Genomic DNA, 13,911 nt, shown 5'->3' on the forward strand with positions numbered 1-13,911 from the left:
CAAAAAGTTCGATATTTTTTTTTCTCGTTAAGCAAGAATAAGGAAAGAAAATAACAATTATTAATTATTTAAATACAAGTAAGGTTGACTTAATATTTTTTAAAAGTTAATTCATTGTTTATTTCAATTATTCAATATATGTATATGTATATATATTACATGTGCCTATATTAAGTTAAATGGCACGTTACAATAAATGACTATTTCTTTTTAAAATAATATTTTATTTTTCTTTTAAAAAAAGAGTTGACAAGGAGACTTTAGAATGATTTTATCCGCTAAAAAAACGCCATAAATCGACAATTATATAAACAGAAACAAAATGTTATTTACCGGAAATTAAAAAACAGTTAAAAAACAGTAAACGTAAAGATTCAAACAGCTATGAATTACACTGTCATCTTTCAAGAGTGTCGCATGAATCATTTATGCTTATCCATGCCATTTTTTTGCTGAGGATTAGGTTTAGTTTCTCTCTCCCGCGCTCCCCTTAAAAAAAGAGAATATTCAATCTATCTTTCTTATTAAATAAATAACTTTTTATTTGTATTTCGTTATTTATTTTCCATATTCTCTGACAAACACATGGTTGTTCTTAAGATTATGTGTGTATATATATTAAAAATATGGGTGAATGATAAAGTACATGATGGATTTATTGTACGAAAATCGGCACTTATGAATGGTGTATGCCATTGATGGATATGCTGGAACATCGGAACTTCTGATCACTGAACAAGTTTTTTCAATTTTTTTTTGTTGAAAGAGAAATGGCCATGTTTGACCGGTCAAACTATTACCCTAAGGATTGTTTCTTCTTCCGGACCCTCCGTCATGCTTTCTATTAAAAGCCCGGCCCGCTTCTTAGACCTCAGGTTTAGGGCAGGGCCCACTCAGGGTTCAAGCAACCCGACCCGACCCGGACACAGGCCCTGTGGGTTTTTGCTCACCACGCGCTGCGGAAGCGCAAGTGAGTCGACAGTGGCACTCAAAACGCAAAGACTTTATGGGTCAAACTGAAATCAAAACCTCATCATCCTCAACACTCACCCAACCCAACATCACACCTTGAACACCGAAACATAACAACAACAACAACGACACGGTCATTCACTCACTCTATCACTCCCTCGGAACTAAAATCTCGCCTTTCTTACTAAGCCTCATTGCCCAAGACAACATAATCAATGTTCCCAAACTGTAACCGCTACAACAGCTCTAAGATTTCCACCTAAATCATAGCCTCATCTTTCGTCCTTAATTCTAAACTCTTTGGTGAAGTGGCTTAATTACTCAATCATATATCATATAAAACATTTCAGAGACGACTTTTTCTGCATTGTTGTTCAATTGGGTCGTCGAATCTCTTTTCAGAAAACTCTTTTTCCCCCAAATGGATGATCTTTCGTCCAGCCTTCTGTGCCAAGAAAACGATACGTGTTTGGAAGAAGGAGGTGATGAATTAGAATGCCAATTGGTTGGATCACGGCATGATTGTGGGGTTTCGGAGGATGAGTATGTGGGGATTTTGGTTGAGAGAGAGATCGTTCTTGGGTTCAGAAGGGACGAAAGTTTGGTGTTTGGGGACTGGATGAAGCGTGCACGCTTGGAGGCAATCAATTGGATTCTCAAAGTTAGTCCAACGACCCATTTTACTTGTACTTTCCATTGAGCTTCATTAATGAAACTGCATTAGGAAACTCGATCTTGATTTTCTTTTGTTTGTTCCTTTTTAATTTTGTTGTTCATTAGACAAGAGCAACATTGGGTTTTCGCTTCGAAACGGCTTATTTGTCAGTCACATACTTCGATCGATTTCTTTCTAGACGGTCCATTGATGTATGTAAGCTAAAACGTTATGTTACTCTTCCAATTAATGACAGCATTCAATCTTTCATCGCTCTTCTTCATTGATCTTAATTATTCCTTACTTACCCTTTTGGTCGAATGCTTCATTTTTGTGCAGAGTGAAAAGTGGTGGGCAATTCGGTTGCTTTCAATTGCATGTCTCTCTTTGGCTGCAAAGATGGAGGAGTGCAATGTGCCAGAGCTATCAGAGTTCAAATCGGAAGACTATTCCTTTGAGGGAAAAGTGATTCAGAAAATGGAGCTCTTGGTGCTCACCACATTGGAGTGGGAAATGGGTATCATCACTCCCTTTGATTTTCTTTCCTATTTCATCACAAAGTTCTGTAAAGAATCTCCACCAAGTCCTACTTTTTCCAAGACCATGCAACTCATCTTTACCACTATGAAAGGTGAATCACGAGCACCGGCCTTTCCTTTCTATCTTATGGCTTTTAAGTTAACTTTTTGACAAAAACATTCAATGAGTCACATTCCATAGGCATTTAGCAGATATTTGTTCTCTTGTGCAGAGGTAAATTTAATGGATCAAAAACCATCAGTTATTGCAGCGGCTGCTACATTAGTGGCAATGGATCAAAAAATGACGATGGAGGAGGTGGAGTTGAAGATGAGTTCAATTCCTCAACATAGGCTTCTAGAACCTGTAAGTTTTGTGTTGTTTTTTAAAACTAAAACATAAACATATAAGTTAATGGATACTCCGAATTAATTTATGCCCCTTTTGGTTTGTTTTCTTCGCAGAAAGATGTATTGGAGTACTACAATCTAATTCAAAGATTACAGGAGGAGGAGACCAAAAGGGACACGCACACGCCAATCGACGTGACTGACAGCTCCAGAGTTACTTCTTCCGCAGCAATGGCAAAGAGAAGAAGACTCACATTCAGTGATGAAGGAAGTAGTCATGGGAAGAAGGGACAGGGCTAGAAAAATCCAAATTTTTTCAATATTTTTTAAGGTCTAATTATTTAATTGTGAAGATTATGTTTTGGCATTCTTGATTAGTTCTAGCATTAATCTCACCCAGAGATAGAGGGGGTGAAAGTTAAACCCACATGTGAAAGGTATTGATTGTTGGTGCAAGAAAAGTTTTTTAGTATTGATTTGGTGTCTTCCTGAGTAACCAGCAAGGCAAAGAAGAAAAAGGAGGAAGCAAGAATAAAAATTCAGGGTTTGGGATACATATTTTAGTTGAAGTGTTCAAATCAAATCACCAGGTAAACACAAAAGGCCAGATGCTGATCTAGAAAGCTGCAGAATCAGAAGCAGCCAGTTAGGACTTAGGACATTGTTTGTCCTCTTTTACCCTTATAATTTATTGTGATTTTTCTCCATTCTTACTGTTATTATCATTTTTTTCTTTTTTTTTTTGTTTCGGTTAATCATTTTAACCTTCATTGCTTCTTCATAGCGGATTTTGTTTTGTCATAATATCTCTTGCAACCTAAGTTTTGATGGATGCTTGGGATGCTTGGTAGTGTCTTGAAAAAGGGTGAAAGCGGGAAGGGAAAACTGTGTTGGTTTGTTTGGGTGCATGGTCTATGTTGCATAATGGCCATCATAAAAGTTTTGTAAGGATGAATGTGATTGGATTTGTTTGAATGTCTGACTGCTTTTAAGGCGGGACCTACCCTTTTGCCTGCAAATTTTTACATGGCTTCGTTGTGTTCATGGGTCATCAAACCTCAGTTAGTGTTTGTGGAATCAAAAGGATTTCTATGTTCATTATGCTTTGAATGCAGCAACGGACTTTTGTACCCTCCCAGGATTACTCTAACAAACATTCTAACTTGCTGTACTCTTGTTTACACGACATCATTTACAGAGTGTAAAAGAAAAGATAAATGCTGAAACGAAACAAATTGGTGCCTCAAACCGTTTTTGTCCAGAACAAGCTCTTCTCTTACTTGGTTGAGATAGAGAAGAATATTTGTAAATTCAACCACTTTTTTTTGGAAAAAAAAAAAGATGCTTGCATGCAAAGTTTCTTTCTTTTATCTCATTTATTTGATTATTAGTGGGAAGACTGTTAGAGCAAACTTTTTCTTAACACTTTTAGGGGAACTTTTTCTCCTATAAATTAAACTAATTTATTTATAAAATATATTTGGACAAACTTCTCCATAAATATTTATATATAAAAAAAAGTAAAGGTGTTTTTTCTTTTCTGTAAGTTACAATTAATTTATAATTGAGATAAGTAAATTTTTATAAAAAAATTTAAAATGTTTTGATAAACCACTTGTTGGATTTGGCTTATAAAAATGTTTATTTCATTATTTTATTTTTCTCTACATTAAGTTCTTTGAAAAGTTTTATTACAAAACCTATAAACTAATTTCTAGAAAAATTATTATAAGTTTTAAATTTAACTTGTGATAAATTAACAGTCACTGTTGAAACTTATTTACTCATTTTTAAACTACTTAAAAAAAATTATCTGAACATATCTTTATAATAATTGAAACTGACTCTCCTAAGATTTTGATAAGCCTAAAGTGTAGGATGAGAGATGTTGGTGATGCTCCGTCCCTTCTCCACAATTTTAGAACAAGAAAGAATGATGAATGTAGAAGAGTTGAAGGGTCAATATGAAGTCCGTGAGAAATGATTGGTGTCAGCGGTCAAAGTAGTACTTGTACTCAATAAACTATACATAGGAGAAGTATCTTCGATGCAGATAGTTCATGGTTGAGCCAAGATATACTATTTATGTCTTCTTTTACTAACTCAAACAGAGTCTGATTTCAGATGACTCACCATATACAAAAATCCGTGTAATACGGCTTCAGTATGATATGACTGTAAGTACCACATCAAATTAACCGCCAAAATATCACAAACTTTAAAACAATAAAAATATAATGTTTAATATTCAGCGTCCAAGACAAAATATGTGGTAACCAAAAACAAGCTGCTCTTGTCCTATTTACTATATTTTTTTTTCTTATTATGGGTCTTTGACAATCATATGTTCATAATTTTTGGTCTTGATTAACTCTTTGACAATCATCGAGGTTTATTCGCTTATTTAATAAATAAAATTACTTTGTTGATTGCAAGAGATAATCATTAACCCTAGTTTGGACTCAGAATGAAGTTTCTGTAGGAAGAAAGAAAGGGTAGACATATTTAAATTTGCATTTAAAGGTAACTTTTTTAAGGCACCCTGCGAGTAGCCAGGTGAAAGCACCCAGTCAAGGTAGATGTTGTAATGAGCTGTGTTGAAATTCTTTAACGGCTTTGTATTTTAGTTAGTTTAAGATTAAAATCTTGACCAGGTACTAGTTTCAAACAATAAAATAATTTTGTTCCAACGGCCTCAACACTAAATTATGAGTACCGAAGAAAAGACATCAAACCTTCTTTAGGAACTACAGAGGGAGCTGCCCAATTCACAGAACAATGTACATTGTGCAGAACTAGAGCAAATGCAATTCTCTTATAACAGACCTACTGAACTCCGATCCATCGAGTACCTGAAAACTCTGAGAAGCCAAAGTTTGTGTGCAGCCATCACTGCTTCTTTAGGATTGAATGGAAGCACTTTTTACTCCTGGGCATTGCCCTTCTGGTCTTCAAAAAATAATGGGCATCCACAAATTTTCCTGGCTAACTGCATAATCAAAATTAACTTTGATCAGACGGGGGAACCAACCTGCCAGAGATAATTTGTACAGACATACGTGTACACTAAACATAATTCAACCCCCTCTTCCCACCATATGCAAAAGCCAAGTTTTCTTTATTGATCCAGGCCAATGAAAATATTCTCAAAATCATCTAGGTTGGTGATTGTTTTCCTTCTCATTAGGACAGACACCAAGCAGTATCCTGTATACTCATAACTGAAGCTACCTTGCCTGCTTCGAACCTAGAGAACTTCCCTAGTTTAATTTCCCAAAAGTAACTCTACTGATTACACCAACAAATGATTCAGTAAACTGGAGTCTAAAACTCGTAGAAATACAAGTTTCTTTCACAATTACTACGAGCTAAGAGGAGAAAGGTATTGCATAAATTTTCTTTTGCATTTTAACTTGATACATAGTCATTCACGCTGAGTTCAGTGCGACTGAAAATCATAATTGGAAATATCAGAAGCTTTGATCTCCAATCTCATTACCTAGAAGAATCCAACCAGGGTAAGCTCCTGAGTTTGATCTGCCGATGGTCACGATAACTAAAAGCTTAAACTAATATTATTACCTTGGTCTAGCCGAGAAAACGCAATTCAAACATAAGAAGCAATCAATTATCTAACAAAGACGCATCGAGAAAATGCACAAGCCTCTTGCAAACTCGTCAATTCTATGACTTAGATACTAAATAGAAAGAACTTGTGGGAGGACATCCCTGCTACTGCTGTTGTCATAATAATAAAAATAATAACATACTGGAAGCAAACAGAAATTAGAATCTCTATACTGCAAACTCACCTTGTTATATAAAAAGTTTCAATTTACTTAAAACAAGTCAGTTTAACTTGAGAATCATGAAAAATGTATACATTTTTTATTTTGAAACCAGGAACAAATACCAAATCTAGCTTCTTATTTTGTCAGCTTATGGAAATTTCATGCATATAAAACTGTTTGTTTGATAGGTGTCGTTCAAGATACTAGGATAAAAAAAGAGCATTGATTTACGAGTGAGAGCAGAGACGGTACCTAATTTGTCTGCATTGATTTTAGACAGATCCCACGGGGATCATCTTTAGAGCTGCCGCAATTGGCATGCCAAAGACTCCAAAGAGAACGCTACCGAACCACTGCTTCAAACTAAGTGGAGATGTGTTTGCATAGGTGCCCAAAAATTCAACAATAATAATTTGGAAGACCACAGTGCAAGTGAGCACAGCTACGAACACATAATTCTTCAATATACCTTCAAACACATTTATCCTCTCCATATCTCTGGAGCTAATCTCATTGAAAACCTACCAATATATTTGAATAACAATGATCATCATATAAAGTATAATAATCAGAAGGAGTTACAGTCAGAACATTCTATTAATGAATTTCACTCCTCGTACACTCAATTGAAGATTTAGAAAAATATTTGACTGAAGAAAGAATTCAGGAAACTAGTTTTGAAAAAATATTGTGAATATTTTATGATTGACAATAGGAAAACATACTTCTATTCGTATAAACTACAAAGGTGAAAAAGGAAAAAGCAAAGTCTGAACATGAAATTATATCCAGATAACAAGCATTCAAAGATGGTACATAGTTTAAATTTGGTCCTCTAAATTTAACAAGAAAAAAAAATGAAAACAGAAAAAGAAATCAGTAACTACAAAAAGAAGTCTCCAAAGCCAGTCAGAATTTTCAATTAATATAATTTCTGCCATTCAACTTCAGGACCATATCAGAGCAAAGAAAGACAGACACTGAAATAGTCCAATGCTTTTAAACTTACCTGACAGAATACGAATGAGTTGAAAATAAGTGTATTCAATGTCATATCAGAATCTGGGCCATGAAGATGAAATGCTGCTTTTCCTCTGGTCTGTAGGAACCATATTACGACAAATTGATATATAGACTGTCCCAAGATATTCCTCCACATCACATTACTGATGAAGTTTCCTTTCCTACCAACAGGTGGTCTTTTCATCAACTCATCGTTAGGAGGTTCAGTGGCAAGTGCAAGTGCTCCAAGAGTGTCCATAATCATGTTGACCCAAAGAAGTTGAACAGCAGTGAGAGGAGCATTTCCTAGTAATTCATATATGAAGGGGGAAAATGAGACAAAAGTAATAAATTGCATCTAAAAATAAAAAGAAAATTTTGATCAGAAAGTTAAAAACGGGCAGCATCATGATTACCAGTCAAACAGGCAGAAGAGAAATTGACGATCAAAGCAACTACATTAACAGTTAGCTGAAACTGCACAAATTTCTGAATGTTTATGTAGACCGAGCGGCCCCATTTGGCTACGGTCACAATAGTGGAAAAATTATCATCTAGAATTATTACGTCAGCACTTTCTTTTGCCACCTGAAATTGATAAAATAAAGAAGTTTACGAAATATGTTATCAAGTACAATTCAGCATAATGATTTCAAGGATCAAAACCCTCCACTAGCAACCAATGAATCGTTCAGGAATACGGATAATAAGTATAAAAAATACAGAGCAAAAGTTCATCTTTTTTTAAGGAACTACTAACAGCTTCTTTATCAACTCGCTGAACTAGATTTAAAAAAATCATTATTTCCGAAAATTAGGCTAAAACGAACATGGAAGTAATAAGCACTTTACATCTAGGCATACATATTAGAGAACTCAAACAACATTTCTCCCAAAACATTCAAGCTGCATTTGGAAATAAAGACGATGAAACATAGCCGCTAAATCCAATTACCTAATTCCCCATGAAAAGTAGAAGCAAAAAGAACATCTGACTCAAAAAAAACCATTCATGCTTTCAAATTAAAGAAAGACATTAACTAAGACAAGATCAAGAGAGAGTTGTTTTGGCATACCTCAGTTCCAGCAATGCCCATTGCAAGTCCAATATCTGCTTCATGAAGTGCTGGAGCATCATTTGTTCCATCACCAGTAACTGAAACTACCTCTTGAAATGTTGTCCTTAAGTGTTTCACCAGGGTATGTTTATCCATTGGTGAAGATCGGGCCATTACCTGCAGATATAGACATCACGTAATTGTAGAAGAATTTCTTCTTGGAGAAGAGTAATGTAGGACCCCAAACTGTTACATTCAATGTAACCCCAAACTGTTACATTCAACGCTCAACATTCACCCAGTGTATTCTCATGGTCCATCACTGGTATCCATTTGTTACCAAAAGAATTAGCTTTTGGCAAACTATTCTCATTAACGGCTTAGTAGTAGAAATATCAAAATGAACTTAGCTTGAAGGACTGATTGAAGGAGCCCGAAAAGTAATCCATGTCAGGTAATTTAATATTGTGGCCTAAACTGAATCGTACCATTTTTAGCCCAACCTGATTAGCCCCGGCCTCAACCAAACGACTCTTGGCTTACTAGCTAATCTTGTTTATAAAATAGTAACTATATTAAAAAAATAAAACAACTATGAAGAGTAGTATTTTATTAAAACAACTATACGTATTAGAATTTATATATCAAATGATTATATCTAAAATTAAAATTAATTTTATTAATATGAATTTTAAAAGTACACTTTTTTAATTTTTATTTTTATTTTTTAAAAGTGGACCAAAATGATTTGATGACATAGGGTCAGATTGGGTCTGAAAATTGCAGACCATTTAGAATACAGTGTAGGCTAGCACAAATTTGTTAGGTGGTCCGTCAAGATGGACCAAGACGCACTTTTTGTCACCTCTACCTAGTAGCCTGATATCAAGTGTTGTTTGTATTGGCTACAACTAAATTGCACTTTGATTATCCTAATTTTTCAAGATAAGATAATAGGTAAAAGTGGACTTCAACATAAAAAGGCAAAGATACATGGTACCATAAAATCTTATGATTTTATATTTTATAAATCCTTCAGAATCCAAATTATAAAATCCTATTCCTAAAAGTCTTTTAAAATATCTTTAAAAAACCATTACATTCTTACAAAATCTTTTAAATTCTACAAGACTATTTTTACAATGTTTTTTAAAATCCCAATTTAATACGACCCCTTGGTGGATGACATATTTAAATAATTATACTGTAATTTACAGCACATATAAAACACAACAATAATTTTGCATAGGCAGTAAAAGAAATTTCAAACTTCAAATGGGATTTTTTTATGAATTGTTCTTTTATGATATTGGCATGTTCAAGCAAAACCTCTATCTAGATTTTTGAAAAATCGATTAAATGACATGTACACACCTGAATCTTCGGAATGATGTCAAGCAATTCCTCCTCAGTCTTCTCACGAAACTCAGGGCCTTCAATTGCAATACCATCCGTTAAAATTCCACATTCTCTAGCAATTGCCTTTGCTGTATTTATGTTATCTCCAGTAACCATTCTAACAACAATACCAGCTGACCTACAAATGGCAACAGACTCTCGAACACCAGGACGAACTGGATCTTTGATACCCACAATTCCTATACAGGTGTAACCACTAGTAGGAATAGGAGTTCCAACAGAAAATTCATCATGAATATCCTTGTAAGCAAGGCAAAGTGTTCGGAGAGCTTCACCAGCGAATGTCTCAATGATATTATTCATGTGATTGATGGAGTCTTCATTGAGTGGAACAACCTCGCCCCTTGAGTCCACAACTTTGTCACATGCAGCTAGAACTATTTCAGAGGCACCTTTACAATGTGCTCTGAAACCACCATCAGGAAGCTGTAAAACTACCCCCATGCGCTTCTTTATAGAATTAAACGGCTCAACTTTCACAAGTTTTGACCTTTGTCGTTCCTTTAGGAAATCACCACCAAGTGACAGTCCAAATTCTAAAAGTGCAGTCTCAGTTGGCGACCCCAGAATTTCAATCTTCTCATCTTTGTTTTTGACAACCTCTCCTCCCGTGTTGTTAAATATTGATTCAAGTAGAATTGCTACAGAAGAATCGTGAATATCAGATGAGAAATCAGAAGAGACCTTAGAACTGTTTACTTCTTTAATCTTCCCACATATATAAGCTTTTACAACAGTCATATGGTTAGTAGTTAGTGTGCCAGTCTTGTCACTGCAGATGGTAGTTGCAGATCCCATTGTCTCACAAGCAGCCAAGTGACGAACAAGTGCCTTATCATTCATCATCTTTTTCATTGCAAAAGCAAGGCTTAATGTTACTGCTAAAGGTAAACCTTCAGGAACTGCAACAACAACAATAGTAACAGCAATAGCAAAGAATTCCACAATTTCCATAGCATCATCACCAGACCATGTCCACTGGGATCCTTCTCGCAGCTTGCGGCTAAATAGCCCTTGGACCAACACAGAAAAGGTCACAACTGCAAAAAAGAGGCCTATTTTCCCAATAATGGTAGCAACACCATTCAGTTTTACCTGTAAAGGTGTTTCATCATCTCCCCCTTCACTAAGAGTAGCCATTAGTTTACCCCACTGGGTCCTCATTCCAACAGTGGTCACAAGCATCTTGCATGATCCATCTTGGACTTTGGTTCCAGACAGCAGAAAGGGATTAAGTTCATTGACATTGACTGGTTCACTTTCCCCCGTCAAGCTTGATTCATTTATTAACACAGAGAAACCACACACGAAAAGCCCATCAGCAGGTACCTGATCTCCAATATTTAGATGGACAATATCACCAGGAAGCAGATCATATATTGAAAGCTTCTGCCTACAGCCATTTCTCGTTACCTGAACTGTAATTTTCTTCTTCTCTTTATCTAGATCCTTAAACTGCAGTGATTGTCGGTAATCACTTGTGGCAGTGACAAACACTACAAGCAATATGCTAGCAACAATACCAATTCCATCCTGTGCACCTTTGGGCCACCCTTCCATTACTATACCAACCACTAAAGAGACCAAGGCACAGACAGCAAGTATCATGAGGGTTGTATCCTGAAGGGCTTCCCATACAAAAACCCAGAATCCACGAGCTGGACTTTCAGTAAATTTATTAACTCCATAAATTTCTTTTCTCTGATTGAGCAAGTGCTCAGATGTTGATATCCCATCATCAACCGAGGTATTTAGTTTGTTTGTGATACCCTCAACGCCACCATGAATTTTCAACTTTTTCACATCACGTCCCTCAACAATCGATCCCAACTCATCAGCACAAATTTCAAAGCCCGCGGTTTTAACTTCTTCTGGTACAGTGTACTCAGTTGACAAATTTAGACCTGAAGAAGTACAGACTTGTTTATTGTCTTAAAATGAAACTTTCAAAAAAAAAATTGAAGTGCGTTCGAGTTGAATTCCTTACCATGAATAAACTGAAGAGCAGCTTGCGAAACCAACACTGCAACTCTGAACTTTTCCTGTGATGTATAGTGGTGAAAGGGAAATCAAGAGATCATGGAATTAAGCTATTAGAGTAATCTTGGGATGCACAAGGCAGCGAGGGGACATATATTCATTCCAATCCTTCCAAGACTTGTTTTCTTATTCAAAATTAATGTCTTGGAATTCAAAGTGTTACATGCTCAAACTTAAGTATGAATGCTGAAGTATGTTGAGAATAAATGGCTATGCAAGTTGAGAAAATTGGCAATTTATCCCCTAAAACACAAATCCCCACAGAGCATCAAGGATAGGTATTCTTGAGATTGTACTTTATAGTTATTCATTGTCATTTGATCAAACTTATTACCCTAAAATTAAAAGTAATGACCCAGTCCCAAAACCAAAACGATATGCAGCATAGGCCAGTCTTAAAACCGTAGACAGAAAGAAAAGGAAAGTTGTGAAAATTAGCAATAAAGTGGACCAATGTAAATATAATGTTTAGACCTACAACTAATATTGATTCCATTTCCCAGTTTTGCAAACAAAAAGGATGAGGAGAAAATAAGTCGGAAGTTTTCAAGTAATTCACATCCCAGTTAAAAGGGTTCTATATCTCAGTCCAACCAAGCAGAACAGCCAAACATAGTGAATGTCACAAGTGCGTGGCAAAGAAGATAATATTCACGACCATTGCATTAGAACTACCACAAGCATCAAACATCAACTACTAATTTCTGGATAAAAGTAATCAGTGCTCTCTCTACTGGTGTTGAAGTAAAATTAATTTAAGGAGAATCATTAATCTCCGACCATTCCACTTACCAAAAAATGCCTGGCTCAACTCAAACCATATCAGATTTCATCTTTACAGATTAACAATAAACAATTACCGTTAATTTTTTTCTTAAAAAAGTAAACATATCCAGATTCGCGGACACAAAACGCCAAACGAAGAAGTAAAAGTGTATTTTAGTTCTGACTTGTCTTGATCTGGCAGGAAAAAACGTAAAGCAAAATGAGGTAATAAAAAAAAAAACAAAAACAATTAAGAAACCTGATTAGAGCGTCTGATAGCTTCAGCCTCAAATCGCTTGGAGAGGTTAGCAGTGAAACGAAACCTCCTCTTGTGGTTCTTAACGAGCCAACAAGCTTTCCTCCATCTCTGAAGCGCTTCTTCCGACGAGTTTTTGGCCTTCACATCCCCAAAATTCTCATTCAGGTAACTCTCCATCTATCTACTCTCTTCCTTCCCACAAAACCTTGCTCCTAGCTCATTCAACAATAACCACAACTACAGCAACGTTTTTGTAACGAAGCAATTTGTACTGTTGATGTAAAAGTAGGAGAATAGCAGAAAAAAAAATCTGCGGAGACAGTAAGCTACTTTTGTGAAAGACACAACACAAAAAAGCTTCTGAGTGAGGAAATCTCGTATTCTATTCTATGGACTTGAAACAGAAGAATCAGAGACAAGACCAAACAGAACAAAGCAATCGTCAACTTCACTAACCCACCCTTTACTCTCCTCCAACACAAATAGTGTGACCCATGTAAAATTAAACCAAATTAAAAATAACTTTATTATAATATTTTATAGCCAGATCTGCATCTACTGTCTATGTTTAGTTTCTTGATTATTTTTTACCAGATAATTACCAATTAAATTTTATCAAAAACAGTTTTTCGCGTTTACATCATGAATGTTTTCTTTTTCAATAAAAAATGATTTGTTTTTCGAGGACGGTTGCAAAATACTTCAAATTTAAAATTGACGTTAACATTTGCTAATAATTATAGTAAAAGTAGTTATTAATTGCGCAAGAAAGCGAAACCTAACAGTCTGACACTGCCAATCAAATTGAACCTAAGTTGTTGGTTCTTTTAATCGATAGCCGGATAAAATAAGAAAAAGCATCCTTTTATTACTTTTTATTACTTTCTTATAGTATAAAACAGTTCTTAACATTAAAATAATTTTTTAGATATCAAATAAAATTATAAATTTAATCACTTATTTATAGTTTATATCTCTTGATATTATCATGTAATGAAAAAACTGATAAAGTATATTATAAAATATTTTCCTTTATCTTACTTTAAAAAATGAAGGTAAACACTATTCACGATTAAAAGGT

The 13,911-nt window shown here is 35.1% G+C and overlaps 2 protein-coding genes across 3 annotated transcripts; one reads left to right on the top strand and one right to left on the bottom strand.

Moving 5' to 3' along the window:
* Positions 1-1,011: 1,011 nt before the first annotated feature.
* On the top strand, positions 1,012-3,203 carry LOC148204186 (cyclin-D5-1-like). 2 transcript variants are annotated; one of them, XM_088107274.1, is made up of 5 exons: positions 1,013-1,633; positions 1,753-1,839; positions 1,967-2,258; positions 2,379-2,512; positions 2,611-3,203. In XM_088107274.1, the coding sequence occupies exons 1-5, from the start codon at positions 1,394-1,396 to the stop codon at positions 2,794-2,796; spliced, it is 939 nt and encodes a 312-aa protein (XP_087963400.1). In that variant the 5' UTR covers positions 1,013-1,393; the 3' UTR covers positions 2,797-3,203. The 2 variants fall into 2 exon arrangements, with proteins under 2 accessions (XP_087963401.1, XP_087963400.1); XM_088107275.1 differs by lacking the exon at positions 1,753-1,839 and having other exon boundaries at positions 1,012-1,633.
* A 1,890-nt stretch (positions 3,204-5,093) lies between these two features.
* On the bottom strand, positions 5,094-13,298 carry ACA1 (autoinhibited Ca2+-ATPase 1). The gene is made up of 8 exons (XM_088107276.1): positions 12,831-13,298; positions 11,754-11,808; positions 9,722-11,670; positions 8,366-8,524; positions 7,706-7,877; positions 7,297-7,595; positions 6,540-6,808; positions 5,094-5,485 (listed from the first exon to the last, which is right to left on the bottom strand). The coding sequence occupies exons 1-7, from the start codon at positions 13,005-13,007 to the stop codon at positions 6,560-6,562; spliced, it is 3,060 nt and encodes a 1,019-aa protein (XP_087963402.1). The 5' UTR covers positions 13,008-13,298; the 3' UTR covers positions 5,094-5,485; positions 6,540-6,559.
* Between the last annotated feature and the right edge of the window lie 613 nt (positions 13,299-13,911).

The sequence above is a fragment of the Vigna umbellata genome, chromosome 2, assembly GCF_029865625.1.
Source record: "Vigna umbellata cultivar VRB3 chromosome 2, Vumbellata_1.0, whole genome shotgun sequence".
Taxonomy (NCBI): Eukaryota; Viridiplantae; Streptophyta; class Magnoliopsida; order Fabales; family Fabaceae; genus Vigna; species Vigna umbellata.

Bases quoted from the DNA above. Each gene is read 5' to 3' on its own strand.
- LOC148204186 (XM_088107274.1), top strand. From the start codon at position 1,394: ATGGATGATCTTTCGTCCAGCCTTCTGTGCCAAGAAAACGATACGTGT. The intron at 1,634-1,752 runs GTTAGTCCAACG...GTTGTTCATTAG, and splicing joins CAATCAATTGGATTCTCAAA to ACAAGAGCAACATTGGGTTT. The intron at 2,259-2,378 runs GTGAATCACGAG...TCTCTTGTGCAG, and splicing joins CATCTTTACCACTATGAAAG to AGGTAAATTTAATGGATCAA.
- ACA1 (XM_088107276.1), bottom strand. From the start codon at position 13,007: ATGGAGAGTTACCTGAATGAGAATTTTGGGGATGTGAAGGCCAAAAAC. The intron at 11,671-11,753 runs GTAAGGAATTCA...GTACTTCTTCAG, and splicing joins TGCTCTTCAGTTTATTCATG to GTCTAAATTTGTCAACTGAG. The intron at 6,809-7,296 runs GTAAGTTTAAAA...ATATATTGGTAG, and splicing joins ACTCATTCGTATTCTGTCAG to GTTTTCAATGAGATTAGCTC.